This window comes from Episyrphus balteatus, chromosome 1 (assembly GCF_945859705.1).
Source record: "Episyrphus balteatus chromosome 1, idEpiBalt1.1, whole genome shotgun sequence".
Classification (NCBI taxonomy): Eukaryota; Metazoa; Arthropoda; class Insecta; order Diptera; family Syrphidae; genus Episyrphus; species Episyrphus balteatus.
Window position 1 is genome coordinate 158,762,967 of NC_079134.1, and position 18,847 is coordinate 158,781,813.

At 31.8% G+C, this 18,847-nt stretch overlaps 2 protein-coding genes across 4 annotated transcripts; one reads left to right on the plus strand and one right to left on the minus strand.

Moving 5' to 3' along the window:
- Positions 1–2,336: 2,336 nt before the first annotated feature.
- LOC129905533 (THO complex subunit 4) lies at positions 2,337–10,550 on the minus strand. The gene is made up of 4 exons (XM_055981005.1): positions 10,149–10,550; positions 8,974–9,202; positions 8,640–8,858; positions 2,337–2,845 (listed from the first exon to the last, which is right to left on the minus strand). The coding sequence occupies exons 1-4, from the start codon at positions 10,401–10,403 to the stop codon at positions 2,700–2,702; spliced, it is 849 nt and encodes a 282-aa protein (XP_055836980.1). The 5' UTR covers positions 10,404–10,550; the 3' UTR covers positions 2,337–2,699.
- Positions 10,551–14,860: 4,310 nt separating this feature from the next.
- Positions 14,861–17,308, plus strand: LOC129906140 (carboxylic ester hydrolase). 3 transcript variants are annotated; one of them, XM_055981788.1, is made up of 5 exons: positions 14,861–14,986; positions 15,058–15,185; positions 15,244–15,393; positions 15,451–15,674; positions 15,723–17,308. In XM_055981788.1, exons 2-5 carry the CDS (start codon positions 15,123–15,125, stop codon positions 17,008–17,010), a joined length of 1,725 nt encoding a protein of 574 aa, XP_055837763.1. In that variant the 5' UTR covers positions 14,861–14,986; positions 15,058–15,122; the 3' UTR covers positions 17,011–17,308. The 3 variants fall into 3 exon arrangements, with proteins under 3 accessions (XP_055837763.1, XP_055837764.1, XP_055837765.1); XM_055981789.1 differs by having other exon boundaries at positions 14,863–14,990; XM_055981790.1 differs by having other exon boundaries at positions 14,863–14,986; positions 15,154–15,185.
- The last annotated feature ends 1,539 nt before the right edge of the window (positions 17,309–18,847 follow it).

Below are 18,847 nucleotides of genomic sequence, written 5' to 3' on the forward strand. Positions count from 1 at the left end.
CACATAGAGATGAACGAGGTCATAATTTGTCACACTATTATATATAGCCTTTGCAGTTGTAGATTCTGCCAAAAATTACGTTCTGTTTGCTAACGTATGCCGTCATTCCAATCTCTGTACCACGAAATTGTCTTTCGTACACTTGAGGTTTCGTCAACGAATGCGACGATTTGGCCAGAGCTCTATTCTGAATGAATACCCCCGGGGAAATGCGTTCGGGAGAATGATACCCAGTAAAAAAAGTTTAGAGAAATTTTGCGCTTTTTTCAAGATTTTGTATCAAAACAGAAAAGGAATGATATCACTGGTTAACAAAATTAAACTTTTTTTTTGTTGCCGAAACAAAAATATATTTTTCTGAAGGTTTTCGGTGTGCTGAACTCGAATCTGAAGTCAAAAAAAATTAATCAGCTCCCGTTTTTGAAATATTACCGTTAGAAAATGCAGTACTTCGGACCTTATTCTTTTATATAAGGAAAATTTTTTGAGCATATTTAGTAACGGTTTTCATAAGTACTATTTACCACCTTTTTAAATCTGTTTAAATCTTTCCGATATCTTTTTTACTGCCCGAGATATCCTAAGTTGTTTGGTATTTTTATAAATTTTATAACGTCATTATCTACTTTATGATATATGAAGCCAAACCCACTTACTTCAGTTTGAGATATCTCGGGCAATATAAAAGATATTGAAAAGATTTAAACAGGTGTCGAAAGATGGAAAACAGTTCTTATAGAAACCGTTACTAAATATGCTCAAACAATTTTCTTTATACAAAAGAATAAGGTCCGAAGAATTCAAAAAAACGTATTTTTGCATTTTCTAACGATAATATCTCAAAAACGGGAGCTGATTAGTTGTTTCTTCAGAAAAGTATATTTTTGTTTCGGCAACAAAACCCTTGTAAACCAGTGTATTCTTTGAATTTTTTCAATTGGGAGCCCTTTTCCTGAACAAAACAAAAGTATGTATATTTCATTTCATATTAAATAAATAACAAAACGATTAAGTTTACAATCATTGGGTATGAATCACTTATTTAGTCCTATCCAAATATCCGTTCGGGGCCCCTTTTTGTTGAAACTTCTTAGTTATCTTTCGAATGTGAATACGTTTTACGATAATCGTTTTATATATTATTCCGTCTGCCAAAAAATAATTTTTTTCAGTTACGACTTTCATGTTTTACACGTAATCGCTATTTGTCGTGGCTCTTGTTTACTTTAGTATCGTTTACTTGCCACTCGTTTCGTATTACGTAACAGACCCCCGGGTTAATTTAATAAATGAAATTCTACTACTACTAAGAATCTTCCCGATAGCAAATAGTTGCGGAAAATGTTCGTAGGTATAAAACAAAAAATAAACAGGAGAAAATCAAATATAAGCTGAAAGTTTTACAGAAAAAAATGGCCTTTTAGTCAAAAATTAACTAATGATGTATTGTATTAACTATCTGATCTGGTATCCTTGCTTTGAGAAAACAAATTTAATTCTATGATGTCCGGTAAAAATTGGCAGTACAAGGAAGATAGGAAGTTTGCATCTCCCTCTCCTTCATGCTTCCTGCATAAAAAAAATTTCAATGGGCGCATTCACAAAAGTAGTGACTACGTAGTCAAGTTTCAACTAGCTTTTGGAATGCGAATTTGCACTACAAAGTTAGGTGACAGATGCAATAAAAAAAAAAAATGTGTTTTGAGTGGTTTAAATAGCTTTTTTTTTTGAAATTCCTCAATTTCCTGATTTATATTCACATACTGCAACTGCACAGTTAATTTTATTTTAGGTATATGCTTTTTTCATCAATTCCACCAAATTTAAAATTCAAATAGAATTTGTTTCCATCAAACAGCTGACTGAGAAATGTCACCTAACTTTGAAGTCGAAAATTTTTACACTACGTCGGAGGGGAAATTTTAACTAATTTTTTAGTTCTTTTCAATCAGAACGAGTCGACTACGTAGCACCTAGGTTTGTCAATGCGCCTAATATATGTTTCAATGTCGTTTTCTTTTTTTTTTAACTTCAACAACTAATTATTACTTACTCTGTTGAAGGTTGTTCCACTTATCAAAAAACCATCAAATAATGTTTAAATAAAACGAAATGGTTAAGCAAATTATTAAACAGAACTTGACATACATTATAAATTGACGAAAACAAATAAGCACAGAGAATAACCTTAAAGCTGTGTAAATAAAGAGAAACATTTAGAAATGCCTTTCATTATAAATGTATAGATCACTAGCACGTAGTTAAAAAAAGAAAAACATTCCTTCTTCGAGTAGAAATTGCAATCAATCAGAAATATATAATAAAAACACATAATATAAGATCTTATAAATACTTCTTATTTACTCTTATTATTATCACGTTATTATAATATTTCATTTTTTTTATTTTAGTTAGCAACTTGATATTTATTTTAATCTTTTTTTTTATTTATTTATTAATTCCATTTAAATTAACTTGCATACTTATAGTCATAATTATTATTATTATTTGAAATAAAAGCAAACAAATCTCATTTGACTTTGTAAAGCAAAATACAAATGTTTTGTTTTGTTTTAAGAAAAAAGGAGAAAAAAAAAATATAACTAAAAAAGAAAATTTCAGTTTAAGTCTAAAGTTGATTTTTTGTTTTTTTTTTTTTTAAATGATGATTGAGGTCTTTGTACTTCCTAAAATTAGATTTATTTCATGTCATTAACGTAAGCGTCCAGCTCTGCGTCGAGTTCTTCTGCTGTCGGCGCTGGTGTTTTTGGGGCTCCGTTATTGCGTCGTCCGCCTGGACCGCCACCGGTACGTTGAGCACCACCACCACCACGTCTAGGTCCTCCTGCAAGAAAAATAAAAGTTGTTTGTTAATTGTGCCTACCATAAGTTACAATGACTTTTATTTAATGCTAGACTCAAATCCCGACAAACAGAAAAAAAACGACCAAGCCTAGTTTTGCCAATTTGTAAATTATTTTTCTAAGTACCTTCAGTACTGTGAATATAATGTGTCGTTCATAATTAAAGTGGTGTAATTTATTTAATAAAAATGGTGTTATTGCTTAACGGAATCACATTTCTAAATATATTTCAATATAAAAGGAACCAACTCCAAATACAAAATATCCTTTCCATAGTTAATGTTTTTGTTTTTAAAGTCTTAAGCTTGCTATATGGAAATGAAATTGCATGGAGTTACACAAAGTTGGCGCAAAGGTTATGCAACTTGTATCTTTTATAATGGATGTGCTTTTGTCATAATAAAATCGTTTATAGTTGAAAAATTGATACAGTGGACGCTAGGGTGGTCCACTTGTTTGGTTTTTACATTTCCGTTGTCCCCCACTCAAAAATTGGTTGCATATGTGTTTTGTATTACACACGTGAAATTTCAGCTTTTAAGGTGAAGTGTAAGTGGGCGCTCAACAGGCTCAAAGTTTTTGCTCAGATGCTGGTATAGCTGGGTCCTCATGCCTAGTAATTAACTCCTGTTTTGATTTATCAAATGAATTAAGTTATGATGTGGTAAAGTTTTTCATAAAAAACCAATAGTTAAGTGATATTTTCACAGATAATAATTTTTGTTCATTTAAATTCGTCTGTAAGTATTTTTTGCTTAAAGTTATCAAAACAGAATTAATCAATGAAATACGAGCTAATGACTCAAAATCAAAGAAACGTGAAAATCATTTACTTGGTTGTCGGGAACATGCGTGTTTATCATGTTTAATCCAAATTGCAACCTCAAGCCAAGTCCTAATACGATATAATCAGATATTAAGGGTAAGGTAAGGGTAACAAAGTCTAATATTCCAAAGTTGATGAGCGCCCTCTTCCTTTTAGTTTTGAAGGCTAAAACTTTCAGCATATGTTGGTATTGATGTCTGTAGCAAAATAATGGGTGGGGAACTAATGAATTATATGGTTTATTTTTTTGCCTTATAACGTGGACCACACTAGTGGACGCCCAGTATAACGAATACCCGATATAGCGAATTTTGATATAACGAACGGTATGACGTATGACGAAAACCACTTTTTTGTTTTCACCATCCCCGTAATGTAGGTTTTGATTAAAATCTCGATTTATTTACCATTAATTTTTTTCATTTATCAGGCATTATCACCAATAAAAGGAAATAAACAATAATAAACACAAAAAGTGTTGACTCGCTAGCTTTATCAATCGACAAGTTGAACGATTGAATTATTTGAAGCGAAATTAAATTCAAGCAATCGTTTAATCAAAGGTGGAATCGGCTAAGCCAGTAGTTGATTGTTGGTCATCAAAATATAATTGCTTTTGCTGCACGTTAGGTGATTATTAAATTGACTATCATTTTGTTTGTTATAGTTGGTGGGTGACAAGCTATTTCTGTGTCACCTTTATACATTTTGTATATCTTTTATGATTAGTTGTATGTTTATTGTGTATGCGGCAAGGGATAAAGCAAATATAATCTTCTCGACCTTCCTTTGATGATGAAAACAACAGCGGAAAAGTTTTTGGATGAAGTGCTCCGAATAAAAACACTGTCGGCAGGGGTGTTTACTTTTCCATTTGTTATTATTATTAATGAAAAGGAAACGGAATTTAAGAGAATACATAATCAGCCCTATTGTGAGTTTCACGTAGAATGTTTTCCGCCCGGAATATTTTTGTTCGTCCGGAATTTAAAAATCTATGATTAGATTCACCCGAAGGGAATTTACATTTTCCGCTAAACTATTTTCTTGTTCGGCACCAAAATTTTAGTAAGAGAAGAGCTGTCGAATACCTGACAAATTACCTAAAAAAAAAAGTTGAAAATACAAGAAGATGTCCGAAGGTAAACAACTTTTCGCCCGGAACTCACAATAGTTGAAAAGTGAAATTTAATTTTTTCGGGTGGAATCTTGTTCAAGATTTGACATTTGCAGGTAGCAGTTGTTGGTCGCATAGAAAACTTTAAAATGTTTCGTTTGTAATTTTTACTAGTTTTACGCAATTTTCTATATTTATATGTATATGTAAATGTTGTCACTTATTCACTTTATTAAAATAAGAATAACTTGATATTTGCTTTAGAAAAAGCTTTCAAGTAATTATTTGCAAACGTAGGTCATTGCTCATATGAATGGCACTTTAGAATATTGCTGAATGCGAAATTATCGAATTTGCTAGATTTTAAATTCGATCCGTAACGTAAAATCGAATCCGTCATTTGAAAAACGACTTAATTTAACAGTTAAAAACTGGACCTAAGTCATTTTTGAAATCACCGATTCAATTAAGTTACATAGTTACTTTATTGCGAAAATCTAAAGAAATTATTGAGTATGTTAAACGCCAAAGTGTCCCAATAAGTGGTACTTTTTTACTTTTCGGTTGGTGCCCTAGCCCTTTCGCTGGGACCGAATATCCTAAAGTGGTGAAATGCTGGAAAACGAACACAGACCTCTGGGTTGGTCGCATCTAGCCATCAAAGTAGCTATTGCACCACGGAGTATACTACTATAACTTGACTTTGCATATAACTATTAAATGAGTTTTTTGTTATTAAAATCAAGAATAGATTAACCGAGATTGCCTATTATTAGTAATAAGTTCGGTTCCAACCATTTCGTTTAATTGAGTTTCAACCTTATGAGCCTCTGGGAGAATACAAGTTCAGATTGTTTTTTCGGAAAATAACAACTTTCTGCAATTCCGAGCATACAAATCGTCGGCTGAGAGTGCAATCCTCGTAAATCCACTTTTTGACAAAAATTAGATTTTTCAAAATTTATAAAGTATGCATCGAAATCTATGTTTCCATTAAAGAAAAAGTGCATATTTGTTTTATTAAACGACCAAAAGAGACGAATTAGACATGAAAAATGTATTACGAGGTTTGCATTCTTAGCCGACGAAATATAAAAATCACAGAAAATTAATTCATGCTGCAACCACAATAATTTTGGTTTTGGTCTTGGAATTTGACACCATCAATGATGAGCCCACTTCAGCTATTGGGCGAAATGCAATGAGGTTAACCTTTGACAAGTCAAAGCCCACAGTTCAAAATCATGGAAATCCAAAGAAAAAAATATAGGCAAACAAGGGAAATCGAAGAGTCGTTAATTGAATACGGATGAAGCTACGTAATGCCGGATTTTGAATATAATATCGCACATGTACCTAGTACAAAAGTGTCAAAACTAGAAAATCTTCATTTTTCAATAGAGGCGATAAACCAATTTACCGAGAATAGAATGAGTATATTTATTAATTAGTTAATTTTTAGAAGAGGAAATATACTTTTAACCAAATTCAGACAACCAGCATCATTTAAATTATCTTAAACCTTGGAAATTCACGCTTTTAGAGTTGTGACAATTTTGGTGATCTTTGTACACAAAAAATAATGTATTATTTTGAGTTCAGCCACTGTAGACAATTTTTTTTTTTTGAGTTGTGACAGTTATGTTGTACTTGATTCTAAATAATTATGAAGTTTTTTCACCGCTTTCATATTTTGTTAAGAAAAAATTATTGAATATTATTTCAATACAATGTCGTTTATTCATCACACCTCTTTTGGAGCCTTTCCTTATCTTAAACTGAAAACTTTAACTTTATTTAGAAATTCTCTTTGGTAGCACCGTTTATCTTGAGGTACTCATGGATCTCATTATAAACACCGTCGTAAAAAAAAACATAGGTTTAATAAAACTATAAGGCCGAAGCACAAAATCACATTATATAAGAGATTTCGGTGGGATGAATCACAGCAGGGATTTGAGATACTCACGTTAGGAAACCAACATTTTTTTTGAGACTAGTTTAATAACCTATAAGCCGTTGAAATATTTTATTCACCTAACTCATGTCAAAATATTGTTTAGAACACAACGAACGAAAAAATTTAATTTTGGATTTTTAGGCGAAGTGCTAAAAAAATTTCAGACTTTTTATAAGTCAGCATGTTTTTTGTAGCTAGAAGTTTATTCGTCTTAAGTGTCATAACTCGAAAAACATCAAAAAATGTATGAAAATAGGATTTGTTTTGAGTTGAAGTGTTTGTAAAATATCTGAACTAGCTAGCTTAAGGTTTGATAAAAAATTGGAAGCATTTGGGATTTAATTGAGCTTTAAAAAGCAATATTTTTAAATAAACAACAAAATTGTATTAAATCTAAATTACAACTTTTCATTTATCTAAAGTGTTGTATCTTAAAATAATACAAAGGGGATACGGTAACCTCAATCAACTAAAATGTCACAATTAAAAATGAAACAAATGCTTTCCCCCGAAAATTCAGCAAAAGTGTTTCAATTCAAAATGCAACACTCGATTTTCTTGAAAATGGTACAGCTAAAATGACACAATTCAAATTAAGACACTTTTAATACTTATGAAACAGCTTTTTCCAACAAGAATCACGTCACAACTAAAAATATGTCATTTTTGTCAAAGGACTTTTTATTTCAAATGAAACATCTAATCTAAAACGATATTTTACCTTCTGGAATAAAAACTATTCAAATTATATCAATGGCAACTAGATAGATTTGTCCGGGAAAATTTCAAATATTTTTTTTTTGTCAAAAACTAAATAAATGTGTTTTTTTGAGTTTTTAGTTTTTTTTTTTTTTATTGTTTGTTAGTTTTAAGTTGTATATACGTTTGTCTTTATATCTAGTTTTAAGAAAACCTACACATTTTGTAAATTTTGAGCAGCACTAAAATTATTCCTAATACTATATAAGTTTCTTACCTTAACATATTATAGAATTAACAAGTCTATTAACTTAATTATTGAAATGTTAAAGCTAGACCAATTCTAAGTCAGTTTTTTTTTACGGAATAAAGAGTTTGAAGAAGTGGAGCACCTATAATTGATGTAAGATATTACTTAAAACGAACAATAAGCAAGACAAAAAATGCAACTAACCACATTTTGTAGTTGTAAACTAAGCAAGTAAGACGGTACTTTGTTTTTCTAATCTTCAATCAAAAAGGCAGAATTAGCACAGTCGGGATGTACAAAAAATTAAGCTGAAATGGAAATATGTGATTAGATCGTGCAATTTTTTTTCATAGGACGGTAGAGGGGATCACTGCAATTTTTGCAATTTTTTTTCATAGGACGGTAGAGGGGATCACTGAGAGCTTAAAACCAGTTTTTCGGGAAAATCGACCTTGTGCTTAAGCCGCCATCTTGGTTTAAAGGTAAAACACGTTTTAGTGAATAACTCGGCCATTTTTAATTTTTGACAAAAATTATATATGTAAAACTTGTAGAAAATTTTATTTTCTATAACTTTTATCTTAATAAATTTCTATATTTCAAATCGCTTCATTAATCTAATTATTTAAATTTGAAATGTTTAATTCGACTGGGCTAAATGTACCTATACTATGAAAAGCGAACTATATCCTTTGTTTAGGGACTGAAAAGACAATAATATTCAAAAGAATCTGCGGGGGAATCAGCTGTCATTTTATAAAAAAAATTTCCTACTTGAAAGTAGATCCCGATAAAAAAAATAGATTCCGAGGGAAACAAATATTCTGTACAGAGGAAAACAAAATTTCCCAGGGGATTCAAATTGGGGCCCATAATTTTAAAAACAAATTAAATTAATAAAACAAATAAAAGTTGAATCTTACCAGCTCCACCTCTGCGAGCATTTCCTCCACCGCCACCTCCAGTTTGTGTTCGTGGTCTCGCGCTAGGGCTACTTGCCAATCGAGCTCTACTAACTGGCGATGGCAATTCAGATGTGGCAAGTTGTATATTCATTGGACGTCCATCTAAAGGAACACCATTATATTGTTTCATTGCTTTAACTGCATCAGCTCTACGTTCAAAAACAACATCAGCAGTTCCTATTAATACAAAAAAAAGAAAAGAAAAACAAAAAATACCAAAATTAGTAAAACAAATTTAAAGACATTCTAAATATTGTTCCAATTTTTCGTGAAACCAAAAGTTTTTATATACCCAATGAACGTCCAGATCTATCATAATGCATTGATGCACTTTTCAATGGTCCAAAATCAGCAAACAACTCGTGAATATCCGATTCCGAAACTCCATAATCCAAATTCGAGACAAGCAATTTGGATGGGCCTGTGCCACCGCCTCCGCCATTGGCAGTTTTCAAACCTCCACTGAGGCCACGTTTAGGTCCATCGTACATATCGTGTTTCCAAGCGCTGTTTACATCACCCTAGAATATTTTTGAGAGAGGTTGGTTGGATTTTTGGTTGGTTTCTTTCCATTTTTATTCTTTTTTCAATCCCTGCCATGATTTTTTTGTCATCACACCGTCGCTTGAATGATTAATTTGTGTTTTATTTTGTTTTTTCGCGCAAAAGTAGAGCAGGAAGAATGTATGAGTGAGTTTTGTTGATATTTGAGAATATTTTTCTCTACGAGCGTGATTTTACTTTTTTTGTAATTCAATAATTGTGGGGAAGAGGGGAAGGAGATTATTATCAACTTTTTCTTGCATTTCCTGATGATACAAAATAATCTGGGAAATAATTGTGAGCTTCTATATCGACTTTTTATGCAGCCAAAAAAATTTACATGATTCCATAAAATTTATATGTATTCAATAAAAAAGGTGGGTATTTTTGTTTCCGGACAAAAATAAGCACAAATACTTTTTTTTCACATTCGCGCGCTGAATGCGACCATTTTTTTTTTTCTTTCTTTTGCTGAACTCTACACGACACTGCGGCGAATTGGTATATAAGAAAATGGAATTTCTCCATTTTTTTTTTTGCAGATTTCCATCAAAATTATGAAATGGAGAATCACACAAAAATTAATTTTATTTATAACATTTTTTTTAACCATTTAAGCTAGGTATTCAAACAAATGAGAAATTATAAAAACATGTTTTCTCTTGTTACAACAAAAATATACATATGCAAATTGAGTCATTCAGCCAGCAACTTGACGAAAGCAAGCTGTTGTTTTTTTGTTGGTGGAGAAATTTTTACTTTTTTTTTTTTCATTTTGCCCAAACGGGGCAATCACCGCCATTTTGAATTTCTTTTTTTTTTCACTTTTATGTGAATTATAACTTTTAATTTCATCATTTTTTTTTTATTTAACTATTTTTATAAGTCCAACGAATCTTTTATTTTTAATTTTTTGTGAATTACCCTAGGAAAATTAGATTTTTGTATGGCACCACGATTGCGACCCTTTAGAACAGAGCCACCTCCTCCACCAGGTGAACGTTGTGAGCCTCCAGTTTGATTAGAACGACCTCCTCGGCGGATTGGTCTGCCGCCTCCGGTTGCAGCACCGCCACGACGTACTTGTGAGCCACCACCACCGCCAGCGCCTCGTCGTACTTTTAAACTTTTTGTTGATTTAATAATATCATCTAAGCTCATTTCAATTTTGTCAACCATTTTGATTAATTTATTTTTGTTTATGTAATTTGCGGAAGGTATTTCTTAATTTTTTTAAATGAATTTTGTTTCTTTTTGCAAACACCACGAGACGATTTTAAAGACCACGAACCGATATCCACAAAAGCCACTCACAAACTGAAAGAAAATTTGACGAAAGTGTAGTGAAGTTCAGTGAAATTTGCTGAATTGAAGCGTTCAGTGGGATAAATGAGATGTGTTCAGTGAGGTTTGTGGTAGAGTTCAGTGGAGAAGCATAAAAAAAGACGTGTTCATTTTGGTTGAATGAGAGGTGCAATTTTCTTGGTACTTTTTCATAAAATTTTGTTCATATGTGTATTCATGAAACGGTGTATGTATACTCTGAATAAAGGTATATATAAACAAAAAATACCAAGACTGGAAACTCGGCGGTCAACTGACGTTTGCCTACAAGCTGCGAGGTGTGGTGAATGTCGTGAACTTATCGTTGTGTTCGTGTCCGATGTGTGTTGAATGTCGTGAATCTATAAATGTGAGCGTGTTAACGTCATTTACCAACGTGTCGGCTTTCACATATATTCACAGACAACACTGTACACAACAGGGTTTTGGGGGGAAAGACGTACGAAAGTTTCCAGTCTTGGTATTTTTTGTTTATGGGTATAACTACAACGGCCACTTTTTGCAAAAAGTCAAAAAATTAAAATTTTCAAACTCATTTCTGCCAGTTTTTCCGAAGCTTATTTTTACTTGCGATATAGGTACTATATAAGGAAGAATATATAATAGGGGTAAATAGTTTGTCTTTTTTATTCTGTTTATAATGGTTGTCGCTACTCATGTCCCGTAATTTAGTTTCTTTTGATGTAAAATAATTAGTGAAAATTAATTAACCCCAACAAAACAAAGAATTAAATTATAAAAAATGGAAAAAAAGAAGAAGCAACGGTGGAGGAAAAAAAACATCATTCATGCTTCAATATTTACTATAGATAAGAAGAGGGGCGTTCACGACCTATTGTAAAAAAAAATAAAATTTTACATTTTTACTAGGCCTGTTGCACCAGATCGTGAATACCCCTAATGTATCAAGTTATGCATTCGTACAAAAAAAAAGTTGAGATAGCATTTTTCCTTGACATTACGATGGTAGAGAAAGCCAAAAAAGTGGGTCCCCGAAATCCGTCTCCGTTCGATTTCAACGCTTATACAGGGTGTCCCAAAAGTAATGGATCAAACGAAATATACTGATAGGTCAACTTAAGGGCTCTCAGAATTTGGTAACTTGTTCATCCCAAATCCTTACGGTTTTCGATTTAATGCAGTTTTTGTGAAATTTCGAAAAATGCCGACTTTGCATCATTATTTTGCTTCCTCCGCTCATAATTGATTTTTGTTTTTTACAATTCTTCCACTAAAACGTTGCCTAATAATAAGAAATAATTAATTAATCAATATATTAATATTTCATACGCCATTTTGCTGCAAATTAATTAACAGTTCCATGTTTTATAAAAACTCAATTTCTTTCTTTTATTTCAGAGCAACACCCTGAAAAAAATTTGTATGGTGTGGCACTGGTTTATTATTTTGAAAACTTGCCGTGTTATTGCAGTTTTCAAAAATGTATAAAAATTTCCAAAGTTGAAGTTAGAACTGAAGATATTACAATTTAAAAGCAACAAAACAGGGCTTTTCAGAGAAAAATAACAAAGAAAAATAAACACATTTTCTCGACTGTTATTTGTTTATTTCTTTTTGAACAAAAGCCTCGATTTTTGTTTGTTATTTTGCTCTGAAAAGCCCTGTTTTGTTGCTTTTAAATTGTAATATCTTCAGTTCTAACTTCAACTTTGGAAATTTTTATACATTTTTGAAAACTGCAATAACACGGCAAGTTTTCAAAATAATAAACCAGTGCCACACCATACAAATTTTTTTCAGGGTGTTGCTCTGAAATAAAAGAAAGAAATTGAGTTTTTATAAAACATGGAACTGTTAATTAATTTGCAGCAAAATGGCGTATGAAATGAAAAATATTTTCATTAATTAATTATTTCGTATTATTAGGCAATGTTTTAGTGAAAGAATTGTAAAAAACAAAAATCAATTATGAACGGAGGAAGCAAAATACTGTTGCAAAGTCGGGATTTTTCGAGATTTCACAAAAACTGCATTAAATCGAAAACCGTAAGGATTTGAGATGAACAAGTTACCATATTCTGAGAGCCCTAAAGTTGGCCTATCAGCATATTTCGTTTGATCCATTACTTTTGGGACACCCTGTATATAATTTAAATAAAAACCAAAAACAAAATTTCAAAAAAAATAATTTTTGGATTTGAAAAAAAAAAATTTGAATTTTTTTTTGAAAAATCAAATTTTCGAATACGGGACATTGAATTTTTTTGAAATTTTGTTTTTAGATGTTGATTAGTGATTTCTACAAAATGGCATGCATCTTAATAATATCAATCAAAATTGCATACTTGTTTTGGAGGCCAATTTGATTTCAGATTTTATTTTATTTTTTTTTTTTTAACGAATTTTATTTTTTTTACCTATATAGTAGGTACCTACATTTTCCAAATTTCTATATAAAAAGTCTTAAAAATTTAAGCAACTTTAGCATTTTATTTAGTTTAAAGCCTAGAACGCTGCTGAAGCGAAACGAAAAATGTTCAAGTCTTCAAAGTCGATAACGAAAATGCTAACGAAAAAATATCATCGAGTATTCTGTCCAAGTCAAAATTAATTTAAAATCAAGAAAAATCAACAGAATATAATTTTTAAAGCAAGAAATAAATTAATTAAAAGTGAAAAAACCGTCAACACTGCTCTTGGAGTCAAGAAAAATGCACAGAACAGTAAAAAGTAAGTGACAATAATGATTGAAAACTCTCCAATTTTTCGATAGAGCTGCGTACTGAAAAACGAAAAGCAAAACGAAATTTTTCGTTCAAGATTTCGTTAACGAAATTTTGTATGGAAAATTTCGTTTCGCTTCAGCTGCGTACTAGGCTTTAAATAACAATTTTGGAGTTTTTTTTTTCCAAAAACAAATACCTAGCACTAGAAAAAAATACAAAATTTTTACTTTTGTAAAGGCTTAACTACATACACCACTTTTTGAAAAAGTACAAAAGTGGAAATATTTTTTGTCTGGCTAGCGCAAATGTTTTGTGAAAAAGAGTATACAAATTATTTATTAGACCAAAAAATAAGCTTTCTGCATCATTTGTTTTAATTTTTCAGGCCGAAAAACTATACAAAAATGAGTTTGAAAAATTTCACTTTTGTACTTTTTCACTTTTTGAGCCAATGTAGTTAAGGCTTAAGTTTCCCACTTTTTCACTTTTTAGGTCATTGTAGTTAAGGCTTAAAGCTAGTAAAATGTGTCAAAATTTTATATGGCTTTGACAGTTCGTTTACCACATTTACCATTTTACCAGGTTTACCCGAAGTTTACACCGTTACATGAATATCCCTCATATAAAAACGATGTCCGTGGTGTTTTTTTTGTGATCGATCAGATTTTATTTTTAGCATTTTCTTAAATAAAAGAAAAATAGCCTCAAATCAAATGGAAAAATGGTCACGCTAACACGCTGCTGATCAGGATGTCTTCTTTTTTTTAAATTAACGCAAAAAGTCAACATGGATTCAAGAGAAATGGCTCTCACAATGAAAATCGTGAAGGTGGACCTTAACTGTCCTGGTCTATGAAAATGTAGGATATTTGTCTGTTATTCGTAACATTATAACTCTTACATTTCAAAAATAGTCTTGAAATATACAGAACGTAATAAAAATAGCTTTAAAAAATATATAAAAATTAAAAAAAAAAAATACAAAATTCTAAAAATGACAAAAATATATTTTAAAAAAACACCAAAAACGAACAAAACAACAGTAAAAAAAAGTTGGTTCTGAGTCTGTTTTCACTACAACCCAAATAAGATAATTTCCCAACTATAACTAATGACCCGTTTTTGACCAAACTTGGAATAGTTTTCTCTAATGAATTTCCAAATAATAAGAGATTCAAAAAATTGCCTCTATAGCTTCTGTTCGAAATAAAAAAAAAACTTTGTATGGTTTTGGCATATACTCTCAAAACTTTAAAGAAAACCACTTAAAAAATATAAACTGTAAACTGGAAAATGAAGCGAACATGTTAAAGTCAACTCATACGTTTTTCCACATTTTGGCAGTGACTGCGAGACACCCTGCTAAATAAACAAGATATAAATCTCCGAGATGAAAGAAAATACAAATAACATTAATTCCAACATGTAAAGAACAAAATATTAATTAGAAACAAAAAAAAAATACCCTTTACCCATTATGCTTTTTTATGACAATTCATACATTTTTTGTCTGTTTTGATTAAAAGCTGCAACTTTTTTATAGTAAACAAAAATCATGAAGATCTTAAATGCGATGAAAGCTCTCTCTACTATTGCATGTTTACCATAAAAAAAGTGTCAAAGTCCATTTTCTAATTAGCATAACATAAAAACAAAATTAATTCACATTAAGATTTTATTATTTATTTCAATCAATCAAACTAAAAGTGATAACAAAAGTTTAAGATTAATATAGGTAATTTTAGTTTTTTATTTATTTTTTTGCCTATAAAAGGTTGCAGATAAATATTTTCTTGATTTAGTATCTAGTCTATCTACACACAACAAACAAACAAAAATCTATTTATAAGACAGTAACAACAAAAATATGTTATCAAGGCGATTAAATTTTCTTTCAGGAGAACGGAAATCATTGAGATTAATCTATCAGGTTGGTATATAGCCAATTATTTTGCATAGTTATCAAATTCTAATAATATTTACTCAAGGCTGCCACAAGAATGGTTTCTTCCAACAAAGTTAAAGTAAAGCAAGGCACAGTTGTTGGTGTCGAAGCTACACTTCCAAATGGATCGCCATACTCTTACTTCAAAGGAATACCATACGCAGTTCCTCCATTAGGAGAACTAAGGTTTCAAGTGAGAGAAAAAATCTAATTAAAGTACCCAAGAAATCATCATGATTTGTGCTTTCAGCCTCCAGTTCCATTAGAAAAATTCACTTCCCCCGAAATTGACTGCTCTGTTGAGGGTGAAGTTTGTTCCCAAAAAGATCCCTTATCCGGTGAGGAATGCGGATCAGAAGACTGTCTTTTTCTCAATGTCTACACCCCACGGAGAAAAGATTCTAATAAACTACTCGCAGTAATGGTATTTGTTCATGGTGGTGCCTACATGTTTGGTCATGGAAATAGCAACTTGTGAGTATGATTGACTCAAAGGATAGTGAAGATATAAATTATTTATAGATACAATCCACTTTATTTGATGCAGGAAGACGTAGTAGTTGTCACTCTCAACTACCGTCTCGGAGTATTTGGTTTCTTGTCATTGCCAGAAGCAGACATTCCAGGCAATGCTGGTTTAAAAGACCAGCGCCTAGCATTGCAATGGATTAAGGAAAACATCTCACGATTTGGTGGAGATCCAAATAATGTGACAATGTTTGGGGAGAGTGTTGGTGGTGCATGTGTGCATTTGCACTTTCTCTCAGAGAATTCAGAGAAGCTTTTCCACAAAGCAATTGTACAAAGTGGTACAGCAAACATGCCGTGGGCCATGAAAAAGAATTTATATGAAAAATCTATGCTTTTAGCCAAGATGTTGGGTTTTGATTCGAATGATCAAAAAGAAAATGCCAAATTTTGGAGAAATCATCAAAGAATGGATGACTTTCGGAGACATATGTTGGCAGTTATAACGCCAGAAGAACGTCGTCGTGCATTACCAATGCCATTTGGACCAGTTGTAGAGAAAGACAACCCAGATGCTTTGGTTACTAAGGACCCTTTGGAATCAATGCAAACAATTAATTCTATTGATATTCCTTTAATGATGGGTTACACATCAGCCGAGGGATTGTTAATGCTTTCGAATGCAGTAAGAAATTTGGAAAAATTCGATAGTGATTTGGCAAGACTTATACCAACAAATATAAATCTTCATAAAGATGACCCAGAGTGTCAAGAATTGGCTAAAAAGATGCGAAATTTCTATTTGAAAGGAGGCAAATTGGAAGAGAAAACCTTAAATGAATTCCAAAATCTCTTAACTGATTTTAATTTTGCAATTGACGCTTATGTTGCAGCAGAAATGCATTCAAGGAGACTCCATAAATCACCTTTATACTTTTATCGATTTGATTATGTCGGTGAACTTGGGTTCTATAAGAGACTATTTGGATTTGAACACCTTAAAGGTGCATGCCATGGTGACGATTTGTTTTATCTCTTTCAATCTGTGTTGGCTGATGAACCTTGGGCAGAGAGAGATACGAAAATGGTTAAAACAATGTGCAGATTATGGGCTAATTTTGCTAAACATGGTAACCCTACACCTGGCGGAGGTGATGCAGATTTAATTAATTGTAATTGGGAGCAAGTGAAAAAGATCGACAACGACGAGAAGTTTGTATTGAATGCATTTATAATTGACGAGAAGCAAAAGATGATAGATAACCCGGATGAGGAGCGGATAGAGTTTTGGAGGAGTGTTTATAGGAAATATAATAAGGATTCGATTTTGTCAAAATTGTAACTTATTCATCTGGTTCAGGTTTTTTGAGATCTCATTAACGGAGTTTTGGATTTGTTTTTTTGTATTATTGTGGAAGTTCTGATATTCCAAAAACTTGAACTGGTTGTTAAGACACGTATCAAGAGTGTGTCAGTTGAGTATCGGTTAAGAAACTGAAGAATTAAGCCCAGATAAGGGGCATGGGGCAAAGCATTCGTTGAAATGAGATTAGAAATATGTGAATATTTGTACTTACACGTGTATATGTGGACATTGTATATTAAAGGACAATTTTTATTAACTTGTATATAAAATAAAACCAACAAATTGTAAATAATCTTAAATTGGAATTGTAACAAGACAAGTACCTATAATATTTTTTATGAACAAAATAAATTATGATTTGTTTTGTAAACAAAAAAAAGTTGATGTCGGTAATATAGTTTGAATGTACCGTTTGTTTTGTCTTTCCTCGGCGAGGAATCGTCGCGTTCAATGCAAGAAACTGAACTCTGAACTTGAAATTTGTATGGGCTCTTTTATGTTTATATGACTGGATTTAAAGATTGGATTCAATCTGAATCGAAATTTTGATTGACTGGTATACCAGTATATATCGCACCCTCAGTGCAAAAGAGCGATAAGTCAAAAAATTACATTTTTGAGATAATGAGGAAATGTTGCTTTTTAAATTATCTTTCTTTTGAAGGGCTTGTTGTTAACATAAACTAAAAATTCGAAAGATTATGACTGTTTTTATCCAATTCCTACTATATTTAAAGTCAAACTCCTTCCTAATTTAAACAATTTAAAAAAAAAATTTATTAAAACTTCAAAAGAAACATAAATGGTTCTTCATTGACCTACTATATGGACTGCTAGTCGTTTGACTTTTCCATACAAAAATTTAAAAAAAATGATTCTAGTTCTTTCTAGCTCCACTAGCGGTATAAACTTAGACGGCGAAAAGAGGAAAGTTTTAATGAATGACATTTGCTGTCAAAAGGTAGTGCTTTCTCTGTTTTTCTATATTTGTTCCTTTCGCACTTCGTCAAAAATGTTGCACTTATTCTCCGCTTTTGTTTAGGGCGCTAGTATCGCGAAGAAACAAGTGGAACCAACCTGAATATGCTTCTAGCAGTCCATATATATTAAGTCAATGTGGTTCTTGTAATAGAGCTTCGACATTATGGAAATTGCTGTCCCATGGAAAGTTATAGGGGAAAGTTTAGAGTCAGTATGTATTTTGCAGAAGCGTTTTCTCGAAATGAACTTGTTTGAGTTCTCGCTCTTTTGCACTGAGGGTGCGATATGTATACTGCCCATAAAGGCCCTAACTACAAAATTTTTGATTTTAATTTTTTTTTGGCAAATTTGGAGTTAGGGCATTGTCTGTTGTCTCTGATTTATTCTCATTTATTTTTTTTAGCCTAGGTCTTCAAATAAGTCAGAAAATTAAAAATGTACTTTTGATTTTTTTTTCATTTATATATGCAAGTTGCGATATTAGATTTAGTTTTTCCCTCTATAGGTAACTCAGAAGTAAGAAAAATGTAGTTAGGGTCTTTACGAGATTATGGGCAGTATAATAAATAGGTGTATTTTTTATTACCACCGGGCTTAACTGGAAAAGAAACGCAGTCGGATCTAAGCAATTTACATTTTAAATACGACAACACCTTATGCCGACTTTTCACGAGTCGATTTTTGCCGTGCTGCGAAGCTTTTCGACTGGTGTGAACATAAGCCGCAGGTGACTAAAGTCACAATCCCCATAGACAAATGCGACAAATCCTGCGGCTAAAATCGACTCGTGAAAAGTCAGCATTAGCCCCTTTGGGCATAAACTTCAGTTCAG

Bases quoted from the DNA above. Each gene is read 5' to 3' on its own strand.
- LOC129906140 (XM_055981788.1), top strand. From the start codon at position 15,123: ATGTTATCAAGGCGATTAAATTTTCTTTCAGGAGAACGGAAATCATTG. The intron at 15,394-15,450 runs GTGAGAGAAAAA...TTGTGCTTTCAG, and splicing joins TAGGAGAACTAAGGTTTCAA to CCTCCAGTTCCATTAGAAAA. The intron at 15,675-15,722 runs GTGAGTATGATT...AATTATTTATAG, and splicing joins GGTCATGGAAATAGCAACTT to ATACAATCCACTTTATTTGA.
- LOC129905533 (XM_055981005.1), bottom strand. From the start codon at position 10,403: ATGGTTGACAAAATTGAAATGAGCTTAGATGATATTATTAAATCAACA. The intron at 8,859-8,973 runs GTATATAAAAAC...TTGTATTAATAG, and splicing joins TAGATCTGGACGTTCATTGG to GAACTGCTGATGTTGTTTTT. The intron at 2,846-8,639 runs GTAAGATTCAAC...TTTTTCTTGCAG, and splicing joins TGCTCGCAGAGGTGGAGCTG to GAGGACCTAGACGTGGTGGT.